Genomic DNA, 24587 nt, shown 5'->3' with positions numbered 1-24587 from the left:
GAAGGGCTGCCCAACAACTTGCGCTTAGGTCTCTGCTCCCTTCGCTCCCTGTTTCCATGGCTTGTGAGTTGAAAGCTACTTCTCAGGTTAACGTTTCTTAGCACAGCTGGTGGGCTTATCCCTTGAGCAGGAGAGAGCGCCTCTAACAAATCCACAGATTGTGCTCGCAAACTCATCAGCTTATACCAGGCTTTTCTTCAGAGCTCTTTTTTTGTATAAGGGTCTTAACAAGCAAATGCCCCAGATTACCCTAATCTTGCTGGGCCTCAGCATGGCTGCCTATTAAGGCACTTCAGGCAAGTGCACAGTCTGTACTTAGATCATTCCAGTGAGAAAGCCTGTTTTGTTTGGTGATTTTTTTTTTTTTTTTTGGTGACATTCCTAGTGGGATGTCCCTTCAAGGTCCTGAGCCCTTTACCATGTGAGAGAAAATTCTGTGACCAGTGGGGAAGCCCTCTTTAGCCTTGTCAGTGCAAATTAGTTTTAAGTTCACAACTAAACTTCTGGAAGCATTTTTCTCTAAGGACAAGGTGAGATGTCTCATGATTTGAAGATGCTGGGGAGTAGACCTGGGATTGCTCCCCCCGCCCCCACAGTGGCTTAGCTGGTAAAGAACTTGCTGGCTAATGCAGGAGACGCAAGAAATTTTGGTTCGATCCCTGGGTCAGAAGATTCCCTGGAGGAGGGCATGGCAACCCATTCCAGTGTTCTTGCCTGGAAAATTCCATGGACAGAGGAGCCTGGTGGGCTACAGTCTGTAGGGTCGCGAAGAGTCGGACATGACTGAGTGGCCAGGCATGCATGCACGCAGACACTGGAGAAGTGATAGTTTAGCTGGGAACTGACTGTGGTGGTTCTTAATTCTGTAGGAAGGAAATAAGCAGCCATGGGGGGTAAAGGACCAGGAGTGATAAGTGATCAGACACAGCGATTTGGGCACAGAACTGGCATCTCCAGTCTCCTTTCTATTTCATCGAGTTGGGTGCAGAGGGTGGTGGCCCTGGACAGGAAGGCAGCCTAGGAAGGTTGAGTGCCCACCCATCTCCACGCCTGACCCCCCCGCCCCCAGTCCACATCAGGTGGTCCCAGAGCTGATTCCTGGTGTCTGGGTCACCCTTGACTAGTGGTTCTCAAACCCCATTAGAAGTTTATTAAAATGCACCCACAAGGGCTCCCCTGATGGTTCAGTGGTTAAGACTCCATGCTTCCAATGCAGGGAGCCCAGGTTTGATCCCTGGTTGGGGCACTAAGATCCCACATGCCACGAAGTGAAGCTAAAAGATTAAAAAAAAAATTAAACACACCCATAGAAAGTCTGATTTGGCCAGCTGGGGAACTGGGGTTAGAAACCTGCATACATAACAAATCTCCAGGTGATTCCAAGGCAGGTGGTCCCTGAGTTGTACTTGAGATCAGTATTTCAGAATATGGTTAGTCTCAAACCTACCCCAGTCCCCTGGATGATGGAGAAGAAGTGGCCTTTGCAAGCTGTTCAGAACAGAGGTGGTAATTTCCAATGCTGATGAGGGTCAAGTGGGGAATATGAGCTTAAAACACTAGAAGTTGGTGGAACTTGTGGAATATTGCTCTGCCTAAGAGCATGGAAGGGAAAGAACTCAACATCTTGAAGGTGTGGCCTTTAAGTGTCAGTGCTCCCGCTTAACCAGCCCTGTAAGACTGGCATCCTCCCTAATCCCTCCTACTCTTTATTTTCTTGGGCTCCAAAATTACTGTGGATGGTGAGCACAGCCATGAAATTAAAAGATGCTTGCTCCTTGGAAGAAATGCTATGACAAACCCAGACAGCATATTAAAAGACAGAGACATCATTTTGCCAACAAAGGTCTGTATAGTCAAAACTATGGTTTTTCCCAGTAGTCATGTATGAATTGAGGGTTGGACCATAAAAAAAGCAGAGCACTAGAGAACTGATGCTTTCAAACTGTGGTGCTGGAGCAGATTCTTGAGAGTCCCATGGACAGCAAGGAGATTCAACCAGTCAATCCTAAAGGAAATCCAAAAAAAAAAAAAAAAAAATCCTAAAGGAAATCAACCCTGAATATTCATTGGAAGGACTGATGCTGAAGTTGAACTTCCAATACTTTGGCCACCTGATGCGAGAGCCAACTCATTGGGAAAAAACCCTGATGCTGGAGTCTTTTCCTCTCCTGACGAGGGTAGGAGGAGAAGGGGGCAACAGAGGATGAGATGGTTGATGGCATCACTGACTCAACAGATGTGAGTTTGAGCAAACTCTGGGAGATAGTGAAGGATAGGGAAGCCTGGCATGCTGCAGCCCGTGGGGTCGCAAAGAGTCAGACACGACTGAGTGAGTGAACCACAGAACAACCTTTATACTAGATTTTACCTGGAAATACTTTTTTTACACTAAGCTGACCACTTGAAATTCATTCTATTCAGGGACAAAGCCATTCTATCAGGAAAACTTTTATTTTGTCATTGGAATGGAGATAAGAAGAGGATGTGGTTCATTCATTGTTGGAGGAAAACATCCTTCTGTGAGATAGTAGAGATAAACTGGTCACATATGCCTGGGAGGAATTCACCCTCTGTGTTTTAAAATCTGTTTTCTCCAGGGACCCTACATCTCCCAAGCCCTTGCACTTCAGTCTAGATTTCTGACGTTAGTCAGAAAAAATTTTAAGTGCTCTCTCTTTCCTACCACCATCCTCTTGGGAAGGAAAAAAAGAGCATCATAGTAAATATCAATAGCATCAAAATGATCAAAAATGAAATTCACTCCCCAGGTCATAACTGAGAAGGTCTTATGAATTTTGAATGCACAGATCGTGGCAGTTCTAAGCGGATGGAGAAAGGGCAGTAAAACATAGCCATGTTCTAAATTACCTGGACTTCACAAAAAATTAGAGTAGTCACTTAAATCATGCAAGAGATAGAGGTTGGGGCAGTGAATGAATTTGTCATTTTTCACTGAAATTACTATCTGGCTGCATAATCAAGCTGGGCTTTAAAAATGAATTGGGAGGGTGGGGATGGAAAATGAGCTAGGAAAGCAGGGAGACCGGGAGATGAATGGCCTAAGATTTTAAATATTAAGGCCTATATTTATACAGCCCCTGCAACAGGAATGCTGCCTAGTGGGGGGAAGGAGAATGTGCTCAGGGCTGGCACATTATGTTGGTTTCTACTTCTGGAACTATACCAGGAGAAAATCTTGTTTGGTTTGGATTTCCAGGGAGATGGGAAGTTGGTTTCCTGATATCTGAGGGTAAAGCCTGACAATGCCACTGTTTCTCAGGGGTGTTTATTTTTAACATAAAAGGAGCCAGCAGACACTTAACCTCTTTAATGTAGGCCCTCCTACTCAAGGGAGACTGATGAATCAGCCTGCGGTGGAAGGGAACAAAACCAAGCCCATGCCTATTTCTACCTGCTCTCTCTCCTTCCTTTGTCAGGGCAGAGAAGGAAGCAAACGCAATGAAAATAGCATCGTGATTACTGGGCTATCATAAATGATTTTTTAGGTTGGAAAAGGGATGAGAGCCCCCTCCCAGGTTCTTCGTGTCTATGATGGCAATGGTTGCGGGTGTGTCTGAGTCCTACTAGCCTCCCTTCAGAGTGCCCCACTCTGATGGACTCACAGAGAAGTGCTCATGGCAGTCGTGTGAAGGGGAGGGGCGGTGCTGATGACGTTGCCACGATGGTGGGGATGAGGGCAATGAGGCTCAGATGCTGTGAGTCACGTTGGTGTCACCAGGTCCTGGTAGGATGTTGTGATGGCATAATACTGGATGTGGTGGTAATGGCAATGATTCGGATCATCACGGCTGAGTGTGATGATCTAACCTTCTTATCTTACTTAGAAAGATTAGAAAGTCCTGACCATGGGTCTAAAGGGTCCATAGGACCTGGCCCTTACCTACCTTTCCTGCACAATCTCCGCCACTTTCCTTTTCATTCACTCCATTCTGCCTCACTATTGTGCAAACCATCCTGAGAGCTCATCTAGACTCCCTCCCTTCCTTCCTTCAGGTCACCCACACACAGAGGGTTTCATGGGCCAACCCTCCTGGGGATGGCCTCTCCATGACTCCCTTCCTTTCTTTTATTTTATTCCATAAGATGGTACAGAAAACCCCAAACGAACTTTTTGGCCAACCCAATAGTTTCTAGTACTGATCAATTTCTGATATTTGCCCTCCCACTCGAATGTGTAAGCACCATCAGAGCAGACTTCATCTTAGTTTGTCTTCTACCGATAGATGCCAGCACAGCTCTCTACACCCAGTGGACACCTGCTAAGCATTTGTCAGCTGAATGTGTGCATGGTGGTACGGGTGTTGGTGATGGTGCTGTGGGATGATACGGAGTCACTGTCACATCTCTACTGAAGCGGCTACTTGAGGTCCACATCCCCAAAGCCAGAGGGCAGTAAAGAGTGAGATGGGACCTTGTTTAGGCCAATGCAGTCCCACCTCCTACCCAGATAATTTTACCGCATTGTAGCTGGAGACGCCTAAGCTCTGAGATGCCTGAACCCATACACCTCCCCATCTGAAGGCAACACTCAGGCCGTACCTCCCAGTCTTGGGAGACATTCCAGGCCTAACACTGAGCTCTCCCGAGCATGGTCATGCAGCTCCTTATCTGGGGAGATTGCCCACTATACCTATGACCCCCCAAACTGAAAAGATCTGGCGTCCTTTCTCGCTGGGGAGACTCACATGCGCTTCAGTTTCTTGTACTGGGTGAAGGCTCCGGCAGGGATGGATTTGATGGAGTTCTGTTCCAGGCGTCTGGGAAACAGAGCAGAGAAGAGTCGATCAACCATTTATTAATCAACCAGTGGTTGCCGGGGGCCTTGAGAACAGGATGGTTTCTCCCATCAACGGCACACCTTCTTGGACAAGAGAGACTCGGTAAACGCTGTCCAAAAGCCAGAGACTCATGTTCTGGTGTCTGGGAGTGCCCAGCCCAGGGTCTAACTCCCCTGGGAGAAAGCTAGGAAAGATGACTTCTCCTTGAGCACATTTGGTTCTTGCTGATGACAAGCTGTCTTTGGGAAGCAGTTGTCATCTTCAGGAAAGGTTGTAGGAAGTAACCAGAGGGCTGAAAAAGCCAAAGCGATAAAGAGAAGGATGAGCAGAGAGAGATGGACAGATAGCATTGCCTGTCTATGCTGGAAGCAAGTCACCATTCAGTTAAAACCTCAAGTACCCTACTGCTGGCATGCTGCACAGGCAGACATGACCAAGGCTGACTTCAGTTCTGGGCTTTTCTTTTCTTATTGGAGGTATAATTGACATAGAACTTAATATTAATTTCAGGTGTACACCTAATGATTCAATATTTGTTTCTGGGTTTTTAACTGGCTGTTCTAATATGATGGAGTCTACCAGTCTTTAAGCTCCCAGCCTGACATTCCCCAAACTGGCTCCTGGACATCTGGAGGGCCCCAGGGGCCCAGAATGGACCATTCCCCTGGGGCGGCTGCTGCTGCAGTCTGTGGCTTTACTGTCTTACAGACTTTGCTGAAATGCTTCCTCCTCTATTACTCTAGAAAGAACAAGAGAAGCTGCAGGCTCAGGGTCCACAGGTTCCTTGGAAGAGAAGGAGCGTAGGGAGTGAGCATGCTTCTCCGTCCTTTATTCTTTCATCTCTCAAATGACTTCCCATCACCAAGAACAGGTGTGGTGGGAAACGGGCATGAGCGGGAGGCAGGGCCCTCTATTAGAGGTGATGAATGAGGGCCTGGCCCAGGCTGAGGACTCAGCATCTCCTCCTCATCCATCTCCCGTCTCTCCGAGGTGCGGATCTTTTCATCACCTCCTCATTTGGCATGGATGAGCCCCCAACCCTTCGCTGGGAAGACACACAAAAAGATGTGTGTGTGTGTGGAGGGGAAGGCTGGGGGAAGCAGAAGGAAGAGACAGGAGGAGCTGGCTCCCTTGGAGGCTACATCTAGAGGAAGCACATTTCTGGCTGGGATGAACCCATTCATCTTGAAGAGTAATCCCCACTGCAGAAAAGGGGAGACAGTCATATTAATTTGTGCCCCTGCAATCTCGTCTTCATTGGGGGAAAGAGAGTATTTGTTACTGGAACCACTAATGGAGCAGTTTGCCAGCAATTTTCCCATTTCAAACAACATCTTAGCTGCTAATGTGGAATGGTTTGTCAGGCCTACCCATAACACAGACAAATCACTCTCCAGGCGGAAGGAAGGGGGTGAGGGGTGGGGGCGGAGAATGAGGAAGGGCGGGTGAGAGGAGAGAAGAGCATCAGGACAGATCATTCCTGGCTGCCGGATGAATCAAGTCTACAAATGAGACTGCCACAGTCTATTAAGAGAGCCTTTGTGGGGCTGGAGCGGGCGGGAGTGTGCTCTGCTGGGCTCGTGGGCACAGGATGGCTGGACAGGGGCCTGGTTGGCTTACAGTGAGCCAAAAAGCATGCCACGAGGTTGCAGAGGCTGCGAGCTATGGGATACAGCCACCCACAGAGGCGGCAGATCTGGGCAAGCCGCTTTGACTGAGAGGGTCCAAGGACATTCTCATCTTCCAGCTGAGCAGAGTTTAGGAATTTCTCAGCCAAGGCAGCAGCTCTGTGGACCACTGGGGTGGCCAGTCGGGTGGCAAATGCTCTCCAGGAATCCTGGGATTCACCTGCCACTTTGGCAGGGGGCTGGGGGCTGGAGGATGCCTCTGGAGAGAACCACTCACTGTAACGATGGCAACCCCTTCCACTCCTGCAAGAGGACCCACCCCTCCCGGCTGAGGCCAGGAGCACATGCAAGTCAGGTCAACCGGCTGCCTGTGCAGAGCGTAAGAAATAACGTCCACCTTAGTGAGGGGTGCCAGAGCTAAGATTTTATTGCTAATATAACAAGAAGAGCTGTCCTTTATGGCATCGAGTTGATTTATGTCTGTTTCTCTCTTTGAGTCCTTACACTGTGGAGGCAAGCTGTGTTGGTCCTATTTTGTGGATGAGGAAAATAAAACCTACAGGGACCCAATAGCCTATCCAGAGCGACAGAGCCTTAAGAGGCAGAGATGGCATCTTTCTTTTTCTACCCAGTGGAGGCTCTGCCTTCTCTGAAAACATGGAGGAACTGAGGCCCAGGGACCAAGGTAGCTTTCCCAAAGTCCCAGAAAAGTTTAAGGGGTAAGGATCCCAGTTGTCATCCAGAGACATCATGTACCCTCTGAAGTAGGTATTTTGTCAAAAAGGCTGTAGAAGTTGAGGGAAGGTGGAATATAGATGTGTGTGTGTGTGTGTGTGTGTGTGTGTGTGTATTGGGGATTTCCCTGGTGGCTCAAATGGGCTGGATCCTTGGGTTGGGAAAAGTGTGTGTGTGTGTGTGTGTGTGTATGTATATATATATATATGCGTGTGTGTGTGTGTTTATAAAATGTATGCAGAGTGCAAAGGTGTGACGTTGAACAAAGAACAAAGAATTCTGATCTTAGTCTGTTAACCCTGGCTGGGACGTTGCTGTGTATCCTGTACTCTTTACCCTTGCACACTCTGGGGAGGGTCTTTATCTCTGCAGTCTCTCTGCCTCTTACACTGCTGTGGGTACCAGCTGGACATCCAACGCCTTATAGAGTGCCAAGGCCAGGACATGATGTGGGTTAGCCTTGCCTCAGGGGGCTCCAGAGTTGGTCAGTGTACTTCAAATGTAAAGTTAAAGCCAGGGTGAGAATGATAACAACAGTAAGAGCTAATATGTATCAGCCTGTACTTGTTAAGTCAGGCATCGGGCTAAGAGCTGTGCACAGGTTGGTCTAAATATTTACACCTCCTGGAGGCAGGTCCTATTCCTTATCACTGTTCACACTTTAAACATGAGAACATTGAGGCTCAGAGAGTTTAAGTCACTAGTTCAAGTTCACAAAGCCAGGAAAAGCTACAGCTGGGACTCAGACTCACGTTCATCCAATTGGAAAGCCTGCACTCTCAGTCACCAGTTTGCTGAATACCATTTGCAGCCGAGGCATCGCCATTCCTTTAGTACTGCCTGTTCATCCTCAGGAAAACGGCCCCTCGGTCAAGGGTGGAATTCTGGGGGGTGTGTGTGCCCCGCGGCCACAGGCTCTACACGGTAGGTGCCCTCTGGTGGGTTTTACACAGCTTGGAACAAGCATGCAAAGGTCCATGCTCCCGTGACAAAAATTCAGTGTGACGGACAAAGAGAAGCATGAACATCAGCAAAAACTGTCACATTTGGGATGTCTGAAGCCAGCGGCTGTCTTCAGTCTCTCTTAACTGGCACGTGTGTCTTTCTTTGGCAAACATTCTTCAGGCTGCAAACTGATTTAATAGAACTAGCATAAAAACAAACATACAAATCAAACATCTGAGCATCTTCCGGCACCAGAAACAATGGGAACATCTGATGGGGATTTCAGCCATTTGTGCGCTGTATTGATTTGCCCTAGTTCCTCGGTGCTTCCTTAATGATCTGTCATTTGCAAACACTCAGCTGAGCACAATACATTTCTCGCAACACAGAAGTCAACGTGATGCCAGAGGGATTGGCAGGGACACAGCCAGAGCAGGGCCATGGCAGCAAGTCACCGGATAAAGAGGTTTTGGAGCTGGGTTAGAGCATTGGCTGCGATGATGATGGACAGCTACCATCTACTGAGGGCCTGCTGTACGTCACACGCCGTCCTCTGCACACTGGCTCGTTGTGTTCCTTCAACAGTGCTACAAAGCAAGTCGTATCACTAAAGTAGAAACAACACGGGACTCCCCTGGTGGTCCAGTGGTCAAGAATCTGCCTTGTAACGCCGGGGGATGCGGGTTTTACCCCTGGGTGGGGAACTAAGATCCCACAGGCCACAGAGCAACCAAGCCTGCACGCCCCAACCAGTGAGCCCGTGCGCCACAATGAAAGACCCTGCATGTCACAGCTAAGGTCCAGCGAAGCCAAATTAACAAATAAATTAAACAGATATTAAAAAATAACAACAAAGATGAAGCACGTGAGCATATGTGGCATGAGTCATTCCTAACCAACTGTGCAGAGTTCCTGGCATTCCCTACAGAAACCAGAGGTGCTGACACAGGGTCAGGTTTGCCCTTATTATGATGCATATTCTCAGACGCCTCTAACAGAGAAACCTTTGTCATCAATGCTGAAAAAAAATGAGAACTTGAAACTAAAGCCTTCTATCATGTCACATATGTGACATGAGAATCAGCTTTTCCCTTTCGGATTCCATTTAGTAGTTTTCAAACATTGTGCTAATTTCCCACACAAGTATGCTATTTAACCCTCATGGAGAATCTCTAGTGGGGATGATGAGCCCCACTTTGCAAAGATGGGAACTGAGAGAACCATGAGCTGTTAAGCGTGCGTGTGCGCTAAGTCGCACAGTTGTGTCTGACTTTCTGTGACCCCATGGACTGTAGCCCTTCAGGCTCCTCTGTCCACAGGATTTCCCAGGCAAGAATACTGGTTGCCATTTTCTCCTCCAGGGATCTTCCCAACCCAGGAATTAAACCCGCATCTCCTGCATCTTCTTGCTTTGGCAGGTGGATTCTTTACCACTGAGCCACCTGAGAAGCCCTGAGCTGTTAAGACAGGTACCCAAAGAGCCAGAAGCAAGATTCAAACCCCAGGACTGGACTTCCCTCATGGTCCAGTGGTTGAGAATCTGCCTGCCAATGCAGGGGATCCAGGTTCGATCCCCAGTCTGGGACGATTCCACATGCCAAAGAGCAACTAAGCCTGTGTGCTGAAAATATTGATCCCTCACTCTAGAGCCCTCTAGCCACAACTACTAAGCCCATGTGCTGCAGCTACTGAAGCCCACATTCCTTAAAGGCCATGCTCCGCGACAAGAGAAGCCGCCACAATGAAAAGCCTGTACACCACAACTAGAGAGCTAGCACCTGCTTGCTGCAACTAGGGAAAGTCCTTGCAAAGCAACAAAGACCCAGCGCATCCAAATATAAAGAAATAAGTAAATAAATAAAATAAAAAACACCCCGGGGCTATTTATCTCAAGGCTCTGTTCTTAATTATTCTGCTGCCTGATTGGCTTCCCCTTTATTCCGCCTGTCCCACCCACCCCATCCCCCTCCTTCCACATGGCAGTCCCCCAGAAACCCAGTGTCCTCAGAACGTTGAAGAATCCAAGATGTTGGTGATGCCCAGAGTCCTCTAACCCTTTTGTTCTGCTGGCTGCTTTTTAAAAAATTTCTCTAAAAATCTCCCTGGTGACCAGTGTTGTAGACACACACTTGCTTTGTTAAGCAGATAAACCACTGTTTATCTCTCCACTGTGGATAGACAATAGGGCTGAGGTGAGGCCAGGTGCAGAATGGGGCTACCTTTCTCCCTAGATGCTCTGATTTATGAGTTGGCATCTGAGTCCATCCACAACCTTTCTCTGGGCTTGGTGGTAAAACAATCTGCCTGCAAATGCAGGAGACATGGGTTTGATCCATGGGTTGGAAAGATCTCCCAGAGAAGGAAATGGCAACCACTCTAGCATTCTTGCCTGGAAAATCCCATGGACAGAGGAGCCTGGCAGGCTACAGTCCATGGGGTTGCAAAGAACTGGACATGACTTAGCAACTAAACGACAATAATCTTTCTTGAGAAGCTGAATTTATTTGTTAGAGCTGAGGGCATGAGACAGGAATGACACTAAGTGGGGTAAAAGAGTAAAAATGGAAGGAGATGGGACAGAGATGAAGAAGGAGCTCTAGGTACTGAGAGTCCCTCTCAATCCTTGAGGACCTAGGAGGGTGGAATAAGGACCACAGAACGGAAGACCGTGTGGGCCTCTCGCTCTTCCCAGAATCATCCCTGTTGGAGGCTGGAGCGGGTTCAGAGAAACGACAGGGAGCAGCTCAGTTTCGAGGAAAATCTGCAGTGAACTGTCTCGCTGTGGGTTCTCTGAAAGAAAGCTATTTTTAGAGGAATTGGCTCTGCTATGTGGGGAGACCAGCGCACACTGTGAACTGCTCTGGCTTTGAAAAACAACCGGAAAGAGTCTGCCAGGTTGCTCTGCATGAGAGACAGCCCTTCCGTCCCCCAAATGCTGGGGAGCGCAGATCCTTCCCAAGGTTTAAGAGCATCATGACCAGCTCAAGACTGGGCAGATAGGGAACAGAGAACTGGATGTAATGCAAATTATCCCTAAGGAGAAGGAGATATCTGGGTTATACAAGTGGCCAAGGATGTAAGATGGAATTTTTTTTCTTATTTGGCTATGCCAAGGTCTCAGTTGCAGCATGTGGGATCTAGTTCCCTGACCAGGGATTGAACCCAGGTTGCCTACTCTGGGAGCACAGAGTCTTAGCCACTGAACCACCAGGGAAGTTCTGAGGTGAAATTCTTGATGGTAAGAAGAGAAGTTACATTCAGATGCCTTTGGATGATAAATCAGACACTTCCTGTGCATCTTGGGGTGCATGGTATGATGTCCACTCTCTGCTCCTTCTTTCCCATCTTTCGACCTCTCCCATCTTCTGGTCTCTCATTGATTAAGAATATGAATTTTAACTGCTCTAAAGACAGGTCAACACACAGATCTCCAGCAACAGGCTTTGTTGCCTCAAGGAACAAACAGGTTTCCTCTGCAAAGTTCTCTCAGTATCCAGTCAGAGAGCCTTGCCTCAACTGCTTTGATGTTTCAGCTTCATTTTATCATGAGGAGAAAGAGTAAAGCATACAAGAGAAGTCCCAGGCAATCTGTCTGGTGGGCCATGGGCGCTGGGTTAGCAGGGGCAGCCTTATTTCCATGTCTGCATATATTTGCATGAAAATGAGCTACTGCCAGCCTCAATTCATAATGCAAGTGGCTAGCCTAGTTTTTTAACCTATTCTCTCTACCATAATCTTCAAAGAACTGAACGAGCTTTAGGGAGGGATCTAATGCAGGTAATTCCAGCTCCTGTGATGTGGTTCCCAACCTCTCTTACCATGGCTAAGATAAAAGTGGTGGAAGTAGTAGCTGCAGTTATAGCAAAATCATGCCAGTCACTGCTAACACGGTATATCTTATGTGCCAGACCCAGTGCTAAGCATTTGATAGCATATATTCATCTAACTTTCACATGAACCATTAAGAAGATACCACTAGCCTCTACATTTTCAGTTGAGTAAACCAAGATGCAGAAATGTTATTTGTCAATGGTTAAAAGGCAGGGAAGAGCTAAAATGTGGGTCTGTCTGAATCCACAGTCTACAGTCTTAAGAACATGCTTGTTGTTTCTGGCTGCTTATTTTTAGAGTTACTCTAGCTAAGCTGGCCATTTCCAGGTTTCTAGATTTCATGGGTGAATTTGATCCAGATGACCATTACATCTACTACTGTGGGCAAGAATCCCTTAGAAGAAATGGAGTAGCCCTCACAGTCAACAACCCAATATGCAGTACTTGGGTGCAATCTCAAAAATGTCAGAATGATCTCTGTTCGTTTCCAAGGCAAACCATTCCATATCACAGTAATCCAAGCCTATGCCCCAACCACTAATGCTGAAGAAGCTGAAGTTGAACGATTCTATGATGACCTACAAGACCTTCTAGAACTAACACCAAAATAAGATGTCCTTTTCATCATAGGGGACTGGAATGCAAAGTAGGAAGTCAAGAAATACATGGAGTACCAGACAAGTTTGGCCTTAGAGTACAAAATCAAGCAAGGCAAAGACTAACAGAGTTTTGCCAAAAGAACACACCAGTCATAGCAAACACGATCTTCCAACCACACATGAGACAATTCTACACATGGACATCACCAGATGGTCAATACAGAAATCAGGCTGTTTATATCCTTTTCAGCCAGCCGAAGATGGAGAAGCTCTATACAGTCAGCAAAAACAAGACTGGGAGCTGACTGTGGCTCAGATCATAAACTCCTTATTGCCAGATTCAGAATTAAATTGAAGAAAGTGAGGAGAACCACTAGGCCATTCAGCTATGACCTAAATCATATCCTTTATGATTATATAGTGGGAGTAAAGATAGATTCAAGGGATTAGATCTGATAGAGTGCCGAAAGAATTATGGATGGAGGTTCATAACATTGTATAGGAGGTGGTAATCAAAACCATCCCCAAGGAGAAAAAATGCAAAAAAACAAAATGGTTGTCTGAGGAGGCCTTACAAACAGTTAAGAAGAGAAGCTAAAGGCAAAGGAGAAAAGGAAAAATACATCCATCTGAATGCAAAGTTCCAAAGAATAGCAAGGAGAGATAAGAAAACCTTCCTAAGTGATCAATGCAAAGAAACAGAGGAAAACAATAGAATTGGAAGGACTAGAGATCTCTTCAAGAAAATTAGAGATACTAAAGGAACATTTCATGCAAAGATGGGCTTACAAAGGACAGAAATGGTATGGACCTAACAGAAGCAGAATATATTAAGAAGAGGTGGCCAGAACACAGAAGAGCTATCCAAAAAAGATCTTAATGACCCAGATAACCACAATGGTGTGATCACTAACCTAGAACCAGATATCCTGCAGGGCAAAGTCAAGTGGGCCTTAGGAAGCATCATTACGAACAAAGCTAGTGGAGGTGATGGAATTCCAGTTGAGCTATTTGAAATCCTAACAGATGATGCTGTGAAAGTGCTGCACTCAATATGCCAGCAAATTTGGAAAACTCAGCAGTGGCCACAGGACTGGAAAAGGTCAGTTTTCATTCCAATCCCAAAGAAAGGCAATGCCAAAGAATGTTCAAATTATCGCACAATTGCACTCATCTCTCATGCTAGCAAAGTAATGCTCAAAATTCTCCAACCTAGGCTTCAACAGTACGTGAACTGAGGACTTACAGATGTTCAAGGTGGATTTAGAAAAGGCAGAGGAACCAGAGATCAAATTGCCAACATTCGTTGGTTCATAGAAAAAGCAAGAGAGTTCCAGAAAAACATCTATTTCTCCTTTATTAACTAAGCTAAAGCCTTTGTCTGTGTGGATCACAACAAACTGCGGAAAATTATTAAAGAGATAGAAAACTAGACAACCTTGAGAAACCTGTAAGGAGGTCAAGAAGCAGCAGTTAGAACTGGTCATGGAACAACAGACTGGTTCCAAATTGGGAGTACGGTAAGGCTGTATACTGTCACCCTGCTTATTTAAGTTATATGCAGAGTACATCATGAGAAACGCTGGGTTGGATGAAGCCCAAGCTGGAATCAAGATTGCTGGGAGAAATATCAATAACCTCAGATATGCAGATGACACCACTCTAATGGCAGAAAGCAAAGAGGAACTAAAGAGCCTCTTAATGAAAGTGAAAGAGGAGAGTGAAGAAGCTGGCTTAAAACTCAACATTCAAAAAATGAAGATCATGGCATCTGGTTCCATCACTTCATAGCAAATAGATGGGGAAACAATGGAAACACTGACAGACTTTATTTTCTTGGGCTCCAAAATCACTGCAGGTGGTGACTGCAGCCATGAAATTAAAAGACACTTGCTCCTTGGAAGAAAAGCTATGACAAATCTAGACAGCATATTAAAAAGTAAAGCCAATACTTTGCCAATAAAGGTCCATCTAGTTAAAGCTATGGTTTTACCAGTAGTCATGTATGGATCTGAGAGTTGGACCATGAAAAAAGTGAGTGCCAAAGAACTGATGCTTTTGAACTATGGTGTTGGAGAAGACTGTTGAGAGTCTCTTGGACAGCAAGGAGATCAAACAAGTCAATCCTAAATGATATCAACTCTGAATATTCATTGGAAGGACTGATGCTGAAGCTGAAGCCCCAACACTTTGGCCATGTGATGTGAAGAACTGACTCATTATAAAAGATCCTGATGCTGGGAAAGATTGAAGGCAGGAGGAGAAGGAGATGACAGAGGATGAGATGGTTGGATGGCATCACCGTCAATGGACATGAGTTTGAACAAGCTCCGGGAGATGGTGAAGGACAGGAAAGTCTGGCGTGCTGCAGTCCATGGGGTTGTGAAGAGTTGGACATGACTTACTGATTGAACTGAACTGAACTGTGCTGATTTAGACCTCTTATTTACTCAATTAAGGCAATTTCTGTGTGTCTATTATACATACTATTTATATACAGACATATATTTATAATTATATAATAATCACACATATAATTAAACACATTTCTATTAGACACACATATTCTTCTTTGAGTGCCCATCATTTTATAAAATGAAGAATATTTTTGACAATAATGGTAATGGAATAAGGAAGTCTAGAATGTTAAAATAAAAGATGCTTCTTTAAATGGAATCTTTTTGCTCAATGGAAAAATATCACATTGTTCTTGTTATTTTTAATTTACCTCACTTAAGGAAAAACTCAGTAATAATCAGACAGGCTTTCAGAAATAACTAGTCTAGCCTGTCCATGTTCCTTTTAAAATTCAATGTTCGGGTGTGAGCCCAATGGCCTAGGTATGGTCTGGCTCCATGGGCTTCCCCTCCAATGTGGATGTCTGTGATTTCTCTCCTTCATATGCCTGATCTGTGAGCCTGTCGAGCCCGAGCTGGAAGTGTAGGCACATGGAGCAGGAAAGGAGGGTGAGCAGGCCTGAGCTCCTGAACCAGGGCTGTTGTGGGGGTCAATGGTTGCAGCGTGATTATTAGACTGGCCTTTTCCATCATGCTATGGTTTGAGACCTGGCCAAGGGAAGCTCTGTGGCTGCCAAAGAGAAAAGATAAAACCCGGCAGATGGAAGGGGAAAGAAGTGAGGCAGTGCAGAGACAAGAATGTTCAACGTGAATCTGAACTGAGGCATGAATTTGCAGGAATTCTGTCTTGACATCCACCTTTGGAGGATCAGAGTCCTACTCTGGCCTGGATGGAAGACGAGGGGCGGGCTCCTGTAACGAGGAGCACAGGGTGAACCAGGTGGAGAAGGAGACCTGGTTGACAAGGGAAGTGGAAAGATCACGGGTGCAGAAAAGGATAGAAGAGGGCAGGGGAAGGGATCAGGAGAGGCAGAGAGGCTGGGAGGGGCCGAGAGGGACAGGTGGTGAGGTCTAAGTGAGGCCCGTGGAAGGAAGGGTTCTCCAAGGCTGGGCAATGGACCACGAGGAGTGAAGGCACATCCCAGTGAAGCACAAAGGGAAGTCACTGTTGTTCTTGCTGAAAGAAGACTGAGTCAAGGGGGGGAAGGCACAGGAGGTACAGATGCCAGGCCAAAACCACCCTTGGCTAACGCGTTCCTGCCCTCAGGAAGGGTGTGGAGGCACAGATTGTGTCCACTGGGGCTGGGTGAGAATGTTTCAAAGGGAATCAGAGAAAAGTTAGCAAAGCAGATGAAGAAAGAAGAAACTAAGGCCCCCGTGTTGTAAGCTAGATGTTTCTTCTCGTCTCAGTGGGTGAAACCAAAGTCCCTAAAATGCACCATGATCTGGCCCCTCATGACCCCTCCGACCTCAACCACTAACACTCTCCCTTGTGCTTACTCCACTCCAGCCACACTGGCCTTCTGGTATACCTGGTACAGCCCTACCTCAAGGCCTTTGCACACACTGTCCTCTCTATGGGCAACACTCTCCTCCAGATAGCCACTTGCTTTTTCTCGCTTACTTCTTTGCTTTTCTCCACAGAACCTCCCATCTTCTACCATATTATCTGACTTACTTTGGTTTGTTTACTGGTCGTTGCTCTCTTCCCTCCACGGCAATGCAAGCACCATAAGGGCAGAAACTTGGTCTGTTTTGTTCATTGCTGCTCCCTAATCACAGAATTACCATTGGACTACAGTGGGCTCACAAAAGATGTTTGTTGAATGAATCCGTGAATGAATGAAAGGGTCAACTTGGTCACCCACTGGAGTGCACTGGCAATAGAAGGGTGTACGTAAGAGGAGAAACAGGTGGCAGAAGAGGGGAAAAGGAGAAGGAGCGGGAAGGAGGGGGAGTAGGGGGAGCCGAGGTGTAGCAGAGAGATGAGGGAAATGTGTACCATATCTTTTATTTGGAGGGATTTTTTCTAATGATGTTTTCAGTGAGAGGGGTTCCATCTAACCGATGTTTAATAAAGCCATCTAAAAGTAAAGGTGACTATGTTATCAGTTATTGTCATGTAAGGAGTGATCTTGAGGTTAGTGTTCATTGACCTTCTAATCCAGAATGAGACACTGGCCATTTTTTAACATATGAGAGAAGAGTCGACAAGATTGAGCTACATGGACAAATGAATTTTCTTGGAATTTTGGACATCAGTGCACACACAGACACACACAAACTTGTCTTGTTACCTAAAGGCCTAATCTGGACGACGATAATCTGATTCAGAATGATGAAAAGCTCAGTCTCTTGCTCTATAACAGTAGCTATAAAATTAGTGCATTATTCATATACTTTGTACCACCACCATTTTATGGAAGACTTGCCCTTGTGTCAAGGGCTGTACTAAGTGCTTTCCATGTGGTATTTCATTCACTTTTCATGACCTGTTGAGTAATACTATAATTATCACATTACTATAAGAAAACTGGAGATGAAAAAGAGCAATTATTTTGCCCACAATTATACAGCCAGTGCATGGTAGAATTAGGATATAATCACAGAGAGACTCTAGGGTAGGGAATGGTGAACCTTTACTGTAAAGGACCAGATGGAAGATACATTAGGCTTCCTGGGGTATAAGTTCCTTTGTCATTGCTACTCAATAATGCCCAACAAGAACAGCCATACGTAATATGTAAATGAATGGGTGTGGCTGTGTTCCAATAAAACTTTATTTACAAAAATAGGTGGTGGACATATTTTGTCTACGGGTTGTCATGTGCTGACTGTGCTTGAGAGTCTATGCTTTTGACCCCTGAGCTGTAATACCTGGGAAAGTGTGGGAGGAGGGCAAAGAGATGGCTGAGCATTTTCAACAGTCAGCTCTAACAACCCAACATGCTGCCAGTCTGTGGGGATTGGCCGAGACCACGAGGTGAACTCACCAGGGACAGATGGTGGCAGGCAGGCACTTACATTTCAACGATGCCCTCTGGCAAGTTGGCGGGAATCTCTGTCAGGCCCTTCCCTCGACAGTCCACGATGTTATTACTGCAAGTGCAGGCTGAAGGGCAGGAGATGGAGTTGGCATTGCAGGCTGGAGGCTCTGAGTGGGGGCCTGTGGGGTCAGAACACAGTGGTCAACTCATGTCAGTGTGAGGAGCTCCCTGGGCTTCTGTGATCCTTAACCAGCTTCCCAAGAAGGCAGCGCTACCTCATCACCTACCTGAAAAATGATCGCCAGCTGACATCACCCCTCATCTGGGAGTCACAGTTGCTACTGGCTAAATGTTCAGCCAGGAGGAGATAGCCTGACCTTGACCTATTTCTGGATTCTTCCACCTGCTCTGTCATCTGATCGTGCCAGCTCTTCAGTCACAGAGTTGCTCTCAGAGTCAACTGCACATGGAAATACACCACTGGAATGCACAGCACATACCCGGGGACTGCTTTTTCAGGGGCCCAGAGTCTGAATGGCACCCCGAGGTTTTGATCTTTTATCTGGGGCTTGGCTACTGAGTTTAGACACACTTTCATTCCTTTCTCAAACCCAAGTGGGAGGAGAAAAGGTGCCAGAATTTCCCCATTTGGGGCACCAATGACCGAATGTCATCAACAGCAACATTCAAGGCCTGTTCAAATAGCTTTTCTGTCCAGAGATCATGCAAATAAAACTTATCTCATGAGAGAAAAAGGTGAACAAGTTACTACACATTTTGGGGCCTTAATTTTGCTTGAGGTGAGAACCCATGTGAATGTAATGCAAAGTGGTAAAAAAAGAAAAGAAAATGGTATGGAAGGTGCTTCCCTGGGGGTCCAGTGGTTAAGACTCTGTGCTTCCAACGCAAGACCAGGGAACCAAGATCCCACATCCAGTGAGGTGTAGCCAAAAAATTAAAAAAAAAAAAGAAAGAAAGAAAGAAAGCCAAGTGAAAATAAACATACACACTGGCAAACTAACTCAAGATTCAGAGAGTCATAAGAATCTTAATCAGTTTCTCTGGTGGTCACATCAAATCACTAACAGAAGTAAATTCCAATTTAAAAGACGGTGTATAAGTTTTCGTATTATGACTGTTTCTGCAAAGTGAAGTAAGACTCTCAAACCTGTGGTTAGTTTCTCAAACGTGGACAGGATGGTCCAAAAGGTAAAGTCAACCCAATGGGCTCCTCAGGACCTTACCACCCAGGGATCCAGCCAACAGGGACAGTTTCAGTGTCTTTTCAGGTCCCCCTCTCAGAGCAAAGGGCCATTGGCTGAGAGCAGATTCAGACCAGCTCTGCAAATATCCTCACTGTTCAGACATGGACTATCTGGTCGGGGGCTCTTGGCCAAAGATAAAAGGTGAAACATGGAAAATGTCTGTAGAGAAAGATGATTTTGGTTTGGCCCCTGTTCACTGCAGAAGCTGAGGCTGGGAAGCCAGAGCAAGTCTAGCCACAGATGTTGAATCGGAGGACGGACTGGGCCCGGGGCCAGTCCTTGTTCAGACATTGAGTGAGCCTTCCAGTGGAAGGCCCCCCACTGCATTCAACAGTCCCTGTACCTGGGGGCGGTCCTTCTTCAAGACTCAAATCGATGCCTGTGGCTCACTTAGGAACATTTGCTTTGCTAGAAAGTGCTAACTCAGTGACTAAAGCTTCTTACTTCCCTTGGCTTCACTTTCACACACACACACACACACACACACACACACACACACACACACAATTTCAAAACATCCTCTTAGATGGAACATTCAAGAAAATATTCTTGTGTAGGGTACAAGGACTTCAAACTCTCCAGTATCACACTAGTGGATCTAACAGAGACCATGGACAATGCCAGTGAGATGACAATGTACATTAAAATCCCCAAGTGAAGCATTCCCTTAGAGAGCGAGGTGGTGCTGCTTTGTTCCAAACTGGTAAAGTCTTTACACTTCTGAGAAAATGACAAACCCAGAGGGCTGGCCTGTAAGAAACTCAGGTCAGGAATGAGATTATCGTGGCCAAAAGTGTGGGCTCTGAAGTCGCATGGGCTCAATTTGAACCCTGATTCTATACTATTATCCTTAAGTCCTCCTGTCTCAGTTTTCCCCATCTTTAAAATGGGGGAAAACAACAAACCTTACTTCATAGCATGGCTTTGTTGTGAAGGTGAAATTAATGCATGTGAGGTATTTAGAAGAGTTTGTGGAACACAGAGCTCAGTCGTGTCATTTGTTATTGTTATTAACAACGGGTCTGGCTCGGCCACAAATTGTCTGCAGGATGTTGGGGGAGTCACAGTACCCACCCTGAACTTTTCTGCTGCCATCTCAGTGAACAAGAAGCTCCGACTGCACCACTGACACCCTTCTGAGTCTAAAGGTCAACCACTGCTCTTCAGACAAATGGAAGCAGGAGGACTAGAAACCTGACCGCCTCCCCTCCTCTGCTCCCTCTCTTTGCAGCTGGCAAAGAAGATCTATTGTGGGCAGGGCTCTCGTCCCCTCACCCACATCCTCCCAGGGAGGCACAGAGCAGGAAGGCTTCAGATGTCAGGGCTTCTGAAGTGCAGTGGTGCCCAGCAGAGAAAACCGCCATGCCTGGCCCTCCACATCAAGGGGCTCGGGCGCCTGGCCAGCCAGGGAGACGTGCCACGCCCTGCCCCTTCCTGGAGGGCAAGTGTCAGGGGCTGCATGGAGCGCCCTGAGCCTGAGCACTTGCCTTTCCATCCACTGAGGCACAGGGTCTCTGGCGGCCGTGCCTCTTTTGATCTGTCAAACTGTGATGTAGAGGGGGTGTGTCAGAAAAGAATGGAAGAAAGACATTATGTTCTGGTACTCCTATGGGCAAAAGGAGGTTCTGAAATGGAGTTTCTTCAAAGGGACCCCTTCTGACTTTTAGGCTGAAATGAATTCTGTTTAAAGCAGATCCAGACTGCAGCCTTGAGTCCTTCTGTAAACAAGCTGGGTGTTTCATGGGGTGGCTCTGATTCGGAAGAAAGGGTGTGCTGCATTGTAAGGGATGTTGTCAAGGCAAAAAAGCCTTTGAAAAGATTCCTTAACCAGGTCAGTAACAACACCTTTAATTACACAGAGGGAAACACTGGTAATTATAGCCTCTGTCAGCATCCTGGGCTGGCAGCTCCCCAGCCAGGTATTCACACGTGGTGAGGGTGCTCCCCTCTTGTAACAAAACACGGTCTAAGCCAGGCTTGAAAGATGAGTTCACTTTCCCTGCAAACACTTCCCCTGAGTCAATGCTGGAGGGGACCAAGCCCATTTCCCTTTGGGTCTCTGAATCCTGTGCTGGCAGGAGTCTCTCCCTTAGGCCTTGTGTCTCTGGACAGATGGATGTTAAATTCTACAAGGGCAGCAACCTTTTCCACCTTCTTCACGATTACATCTTCAGTGCCTAGAATAGGGCCCAATACAAGTCAATAAACACACCTTAGGTGAGGGAGAGGATGAATCCATGAATGAAATTGGCTCAGAAGCCTTAGAGAGGGGGGGCCTGAATGTCACCAAGCTCTGGAAGGACCCTAGGGGCAGGCTCCCTGAGTTCCGAGTGCCCTGGGCTCTTGTCCATAGGATCAGTCCCAGCGTGGGGAGACGAGCGGCTCTGGGGAAACAGGACTCTCAGGCTGACACGCAGGTTGTCTTAACCACAGTGAAGGCCACTGGTCCGGTCTCCTGCAGCCCCATCTGAGCCGAGACCCCCGCGCGGATCAGCAGGGACGTCCAGGCCCCGCGCCAAGCTCTGTCTGCAAAGCCACCCCTCCCAGCCTTTCCTGTCCACACACACAGAGGCCAAAGAGAGTGGTGCAGGGGACAGTCGATTTCCAAGGGGGACTAAGCGCGGAAGCACCTACCTCTCTACGCAGCAAAATCTATGACTACAGGCTAGGAAGCAGAAAGGAATGGGAACAGAGTTTTAACACTGGGATAGGAGTGTGTACAGATCTTCAATGGGAGGGTCTCTCTAGGTATGCGCCTGCTCCATGCACATGTGTCCCCATTGCATGATGTGTTCTCTGGGGACCCATGAGTCCTCACGGTCCTCGAGTGAGCCTGCTGATGGGTACCACCCACTTCCCTCCCTGGCACAGCAAAGGCCTTAAATCAGAGCATAGCGATGGACTAGCGGGTAGACCTTCTGTCACCTACTCTCTAAGACATCCTCTCATAAACTTAGCAGTGCACAGGGACTTGCTCTTCCTTTCCTCGTTTGAAAGTGAGTGCCCGGGCTCCTCTGCTCTTGGACCTCTTTCAGGCCCAGCGTGAACACGCTACTGCCCTGGGGTGGAAGGATGTGCTCATCAGAGCAGGGAGACAGGCATGCGGCCCAGGTGCCTGCCTCTGTTCTGGGGTACCATCTCACCTTTCCTCAATCACTACCAAAGCTTGAGAATTTCAATAAGGAGTCAAAGCTACCTCAGAGGTACTTCAACGAGGGAGCTGAGATGTCCAGCCTTCAGAGATCTCCTAAGACTACCGGCCTGTGGTCCAGTGTCTGGAGGGAAGGCAGGGCAGAGCTCGGGGGGAACAGACACGTTGGCCCTTCCTGATCTTACTGGTCATCAAGGGAGCTGCTTCCCAGCCCTGGGAGCCCTCAGCGAGGGAGAGGGCAAGAATGCGTTCCCAGCTAGAACTCTCACAGGGTGAGAGCCTGTGGGTATACCCGCATGGACACTGCACAAATTCTCCTCCCTCTACTGACTACAAGCTGCCCTCCAGTTCTACAGGAGAGGAAAAATGGAGACGTGACCAGGGCAGTGATCAGCGTTGACTCCTACTCAGCGCTCACCGCATTTTTGTTCTTCTCCTTGTTGACAAATGAAGGTGATCATCATCCTAAAAGCCCAGATGAGTGGGGCTGAAGTCACTGAACTTCAGATCCAGAGAGGGCCATGGAGATGGGGTAAAAACAGAAGTCTTGAGAGAGGAGCATGCGTGCCCAGGGACACAGTTGTGCCGTTCTCCCAAGAGTAGCTAACGTTGGCGGGGTACTACCTATGCGCTGCCTTAAGTGCTTTGGATGTGTCATCTCACTTGACCCTCATAAAACCCCTGATGTAGGGACTTCAGTGGTGGTCCAGCAGTTAAGACTCCACGCTGCCAATGCAGGGGACTTGGGTTCTATCCCTGGTCAGGGAACTGAGATCCCACATGCTGCACAGTATGGCCAGGAGATTAAAAAAATTAAACTAAAAACAAAAAAATACCCTGACATAGATCCATTATGTTTATTCCCATAATAGAAGGGCTCTTCTACCATCTCCTCTGCCAAGAAGACACCCACCATGCTTTTCTATTGCCCTGAAACAGAAAACGCTGAAGTCCTGAAATCTTGGGTGGCAGGAAGAGAAGGCTCAGGGGCAAGACTCAGACTGCGTCAGCCACACTGGAGACTGCTTGACATGCTTGTGTTAGAGCCGGGTTTCTTTCTGTCTGTCTTTAAAAAGAACTTCACCCAGTAGAATGCATATAGTTGGAAAATCCAATGGCCTGGTGAGCGTGTAGAAATAAATTAATTCCAGTATTCAAATTAAGCATCCCTGTTGCCCTCTGGCCTTTCAAAAGCCAACAACAGACTGAATGACAATGGGACTCAAGCAATTATGATGAGAATATAAATGAACGTGATTTAAATACCAGAGGCATGATCATTTGGGGAATGACTAAATAAACCTAATAATCTCATTCCTGCAATGTCCAATTATGGTGTTTTAATTAAAACCTCCTAAGGAGATGGGCGGCTAGTCATGGCTTACCTTAATTATCTTTATACTTAGTAACTAGTCTCAAATTTTAAAAAAAAGGAAGTAGAAGGAGAAAGTTTCTCGTTTCCAAGGAGACACACCTATTTCATTTTAATAATAACTGAGGAAGAGTTTGTTGAGAGGCTGTTAGGAACCAGCAGCGCTCTAGGTGATGGGGCACCTGGAAAAAGTAAGACATGGCCCTTTATTACTAGAGACAGGATCAATCTTCATGAAGAGATATCTCACATTCAAAGACACATTAACGGGTTCAAAGATGCTCAGAGGATCGTGGGAAGGGTTAACTAGGGAGTTTTGGATCCACATATACACACTACTATATTTAAAATGGGTAATCAACAAGGAGCTACTGTACAGCACAGGGAACTCTGCCCAACGTTAAGCGAAGCCTGGATGGGAGGGGACTTTGGGGGAGAATGGACGCATGTGAACGTACGGCGGATCTGCTTGGCTGTGCGCCTGAAGCTGTCACGTTGTTAACTTGTCAAACTCCAGTTTAAAATAAAAAGTTTTAAAAAGATGTTCAGAGGAAAGAGATAATTAACTCAAGAGGTCAAATATTTAGCTAATACCCTTGACCATATTAAGGCACCAGGAAACTGACACAAGGAAGAGAAAACCTAGAGTTCCAACTCCAAAATAAGCCCTTTACGTAAGGATGGGAAACAAAATTCAGCAACTTGCAACTCACATGAGCCTAAACATGGCCAAAGCAGAACCTTTTCTCCGATCTATCGTATGAACTCATAAAGTCCATTCAGGAACTCTTCCAGTCCTATGGCCCTAAGCTTTCTCTTAAAACAAGGGAAATTAACAGACAAATCCTTTCAGCAAGAGCGAAAGGAGACCAAGCAGTCCCACTGTATATCATAGAAAATCATTAATAATAAATAAAA

General features: G+C 46.7%; 1 protein-coding gene across 1 annotated transcript in view; it reads right to left on the bottom strand.

The window, feature by feature from the left end:
* Positions 1-24587, bottom strand: part of SLIT3 (slit homolog 3 (Drosophila)) — a 928626-nt gene that overhangs the window by 135966 nt on the left and 768073 nt on the right. The window contains exons 10-11 of the mRNA XM_010854582.1: positions 17919-18060; positions 4707-4778 (exon numbers count right to left, since the gene is read on the bottom strand). Coding sequence (XP_010852884.1) covers positions 4707-4778; positions 17919-18060 — 214 coding nt within the window. The remainder of the gene's footprint in view (positions 1-4706; positions 4779-17918; positions 18061-24587) is intronic.

This window comes from Bison bison, unplaced genomic scaffold, assembly GCF_000754665.1.
Source record: "Bison bison bison isolate TAMUID 2011002044 unplaced genomic scaffold, Bison_UMD1.0 scf7180017864343, whole genome shotgun sequence".
NCBI lineage: Eukaryota > Metazoa > Chordata > Mammalia > Artiodactyla > Bovidae > Bison > Bison bison.
This window is presented reverse-complemented; position numbering and strand designations above follow the sequence as displayed.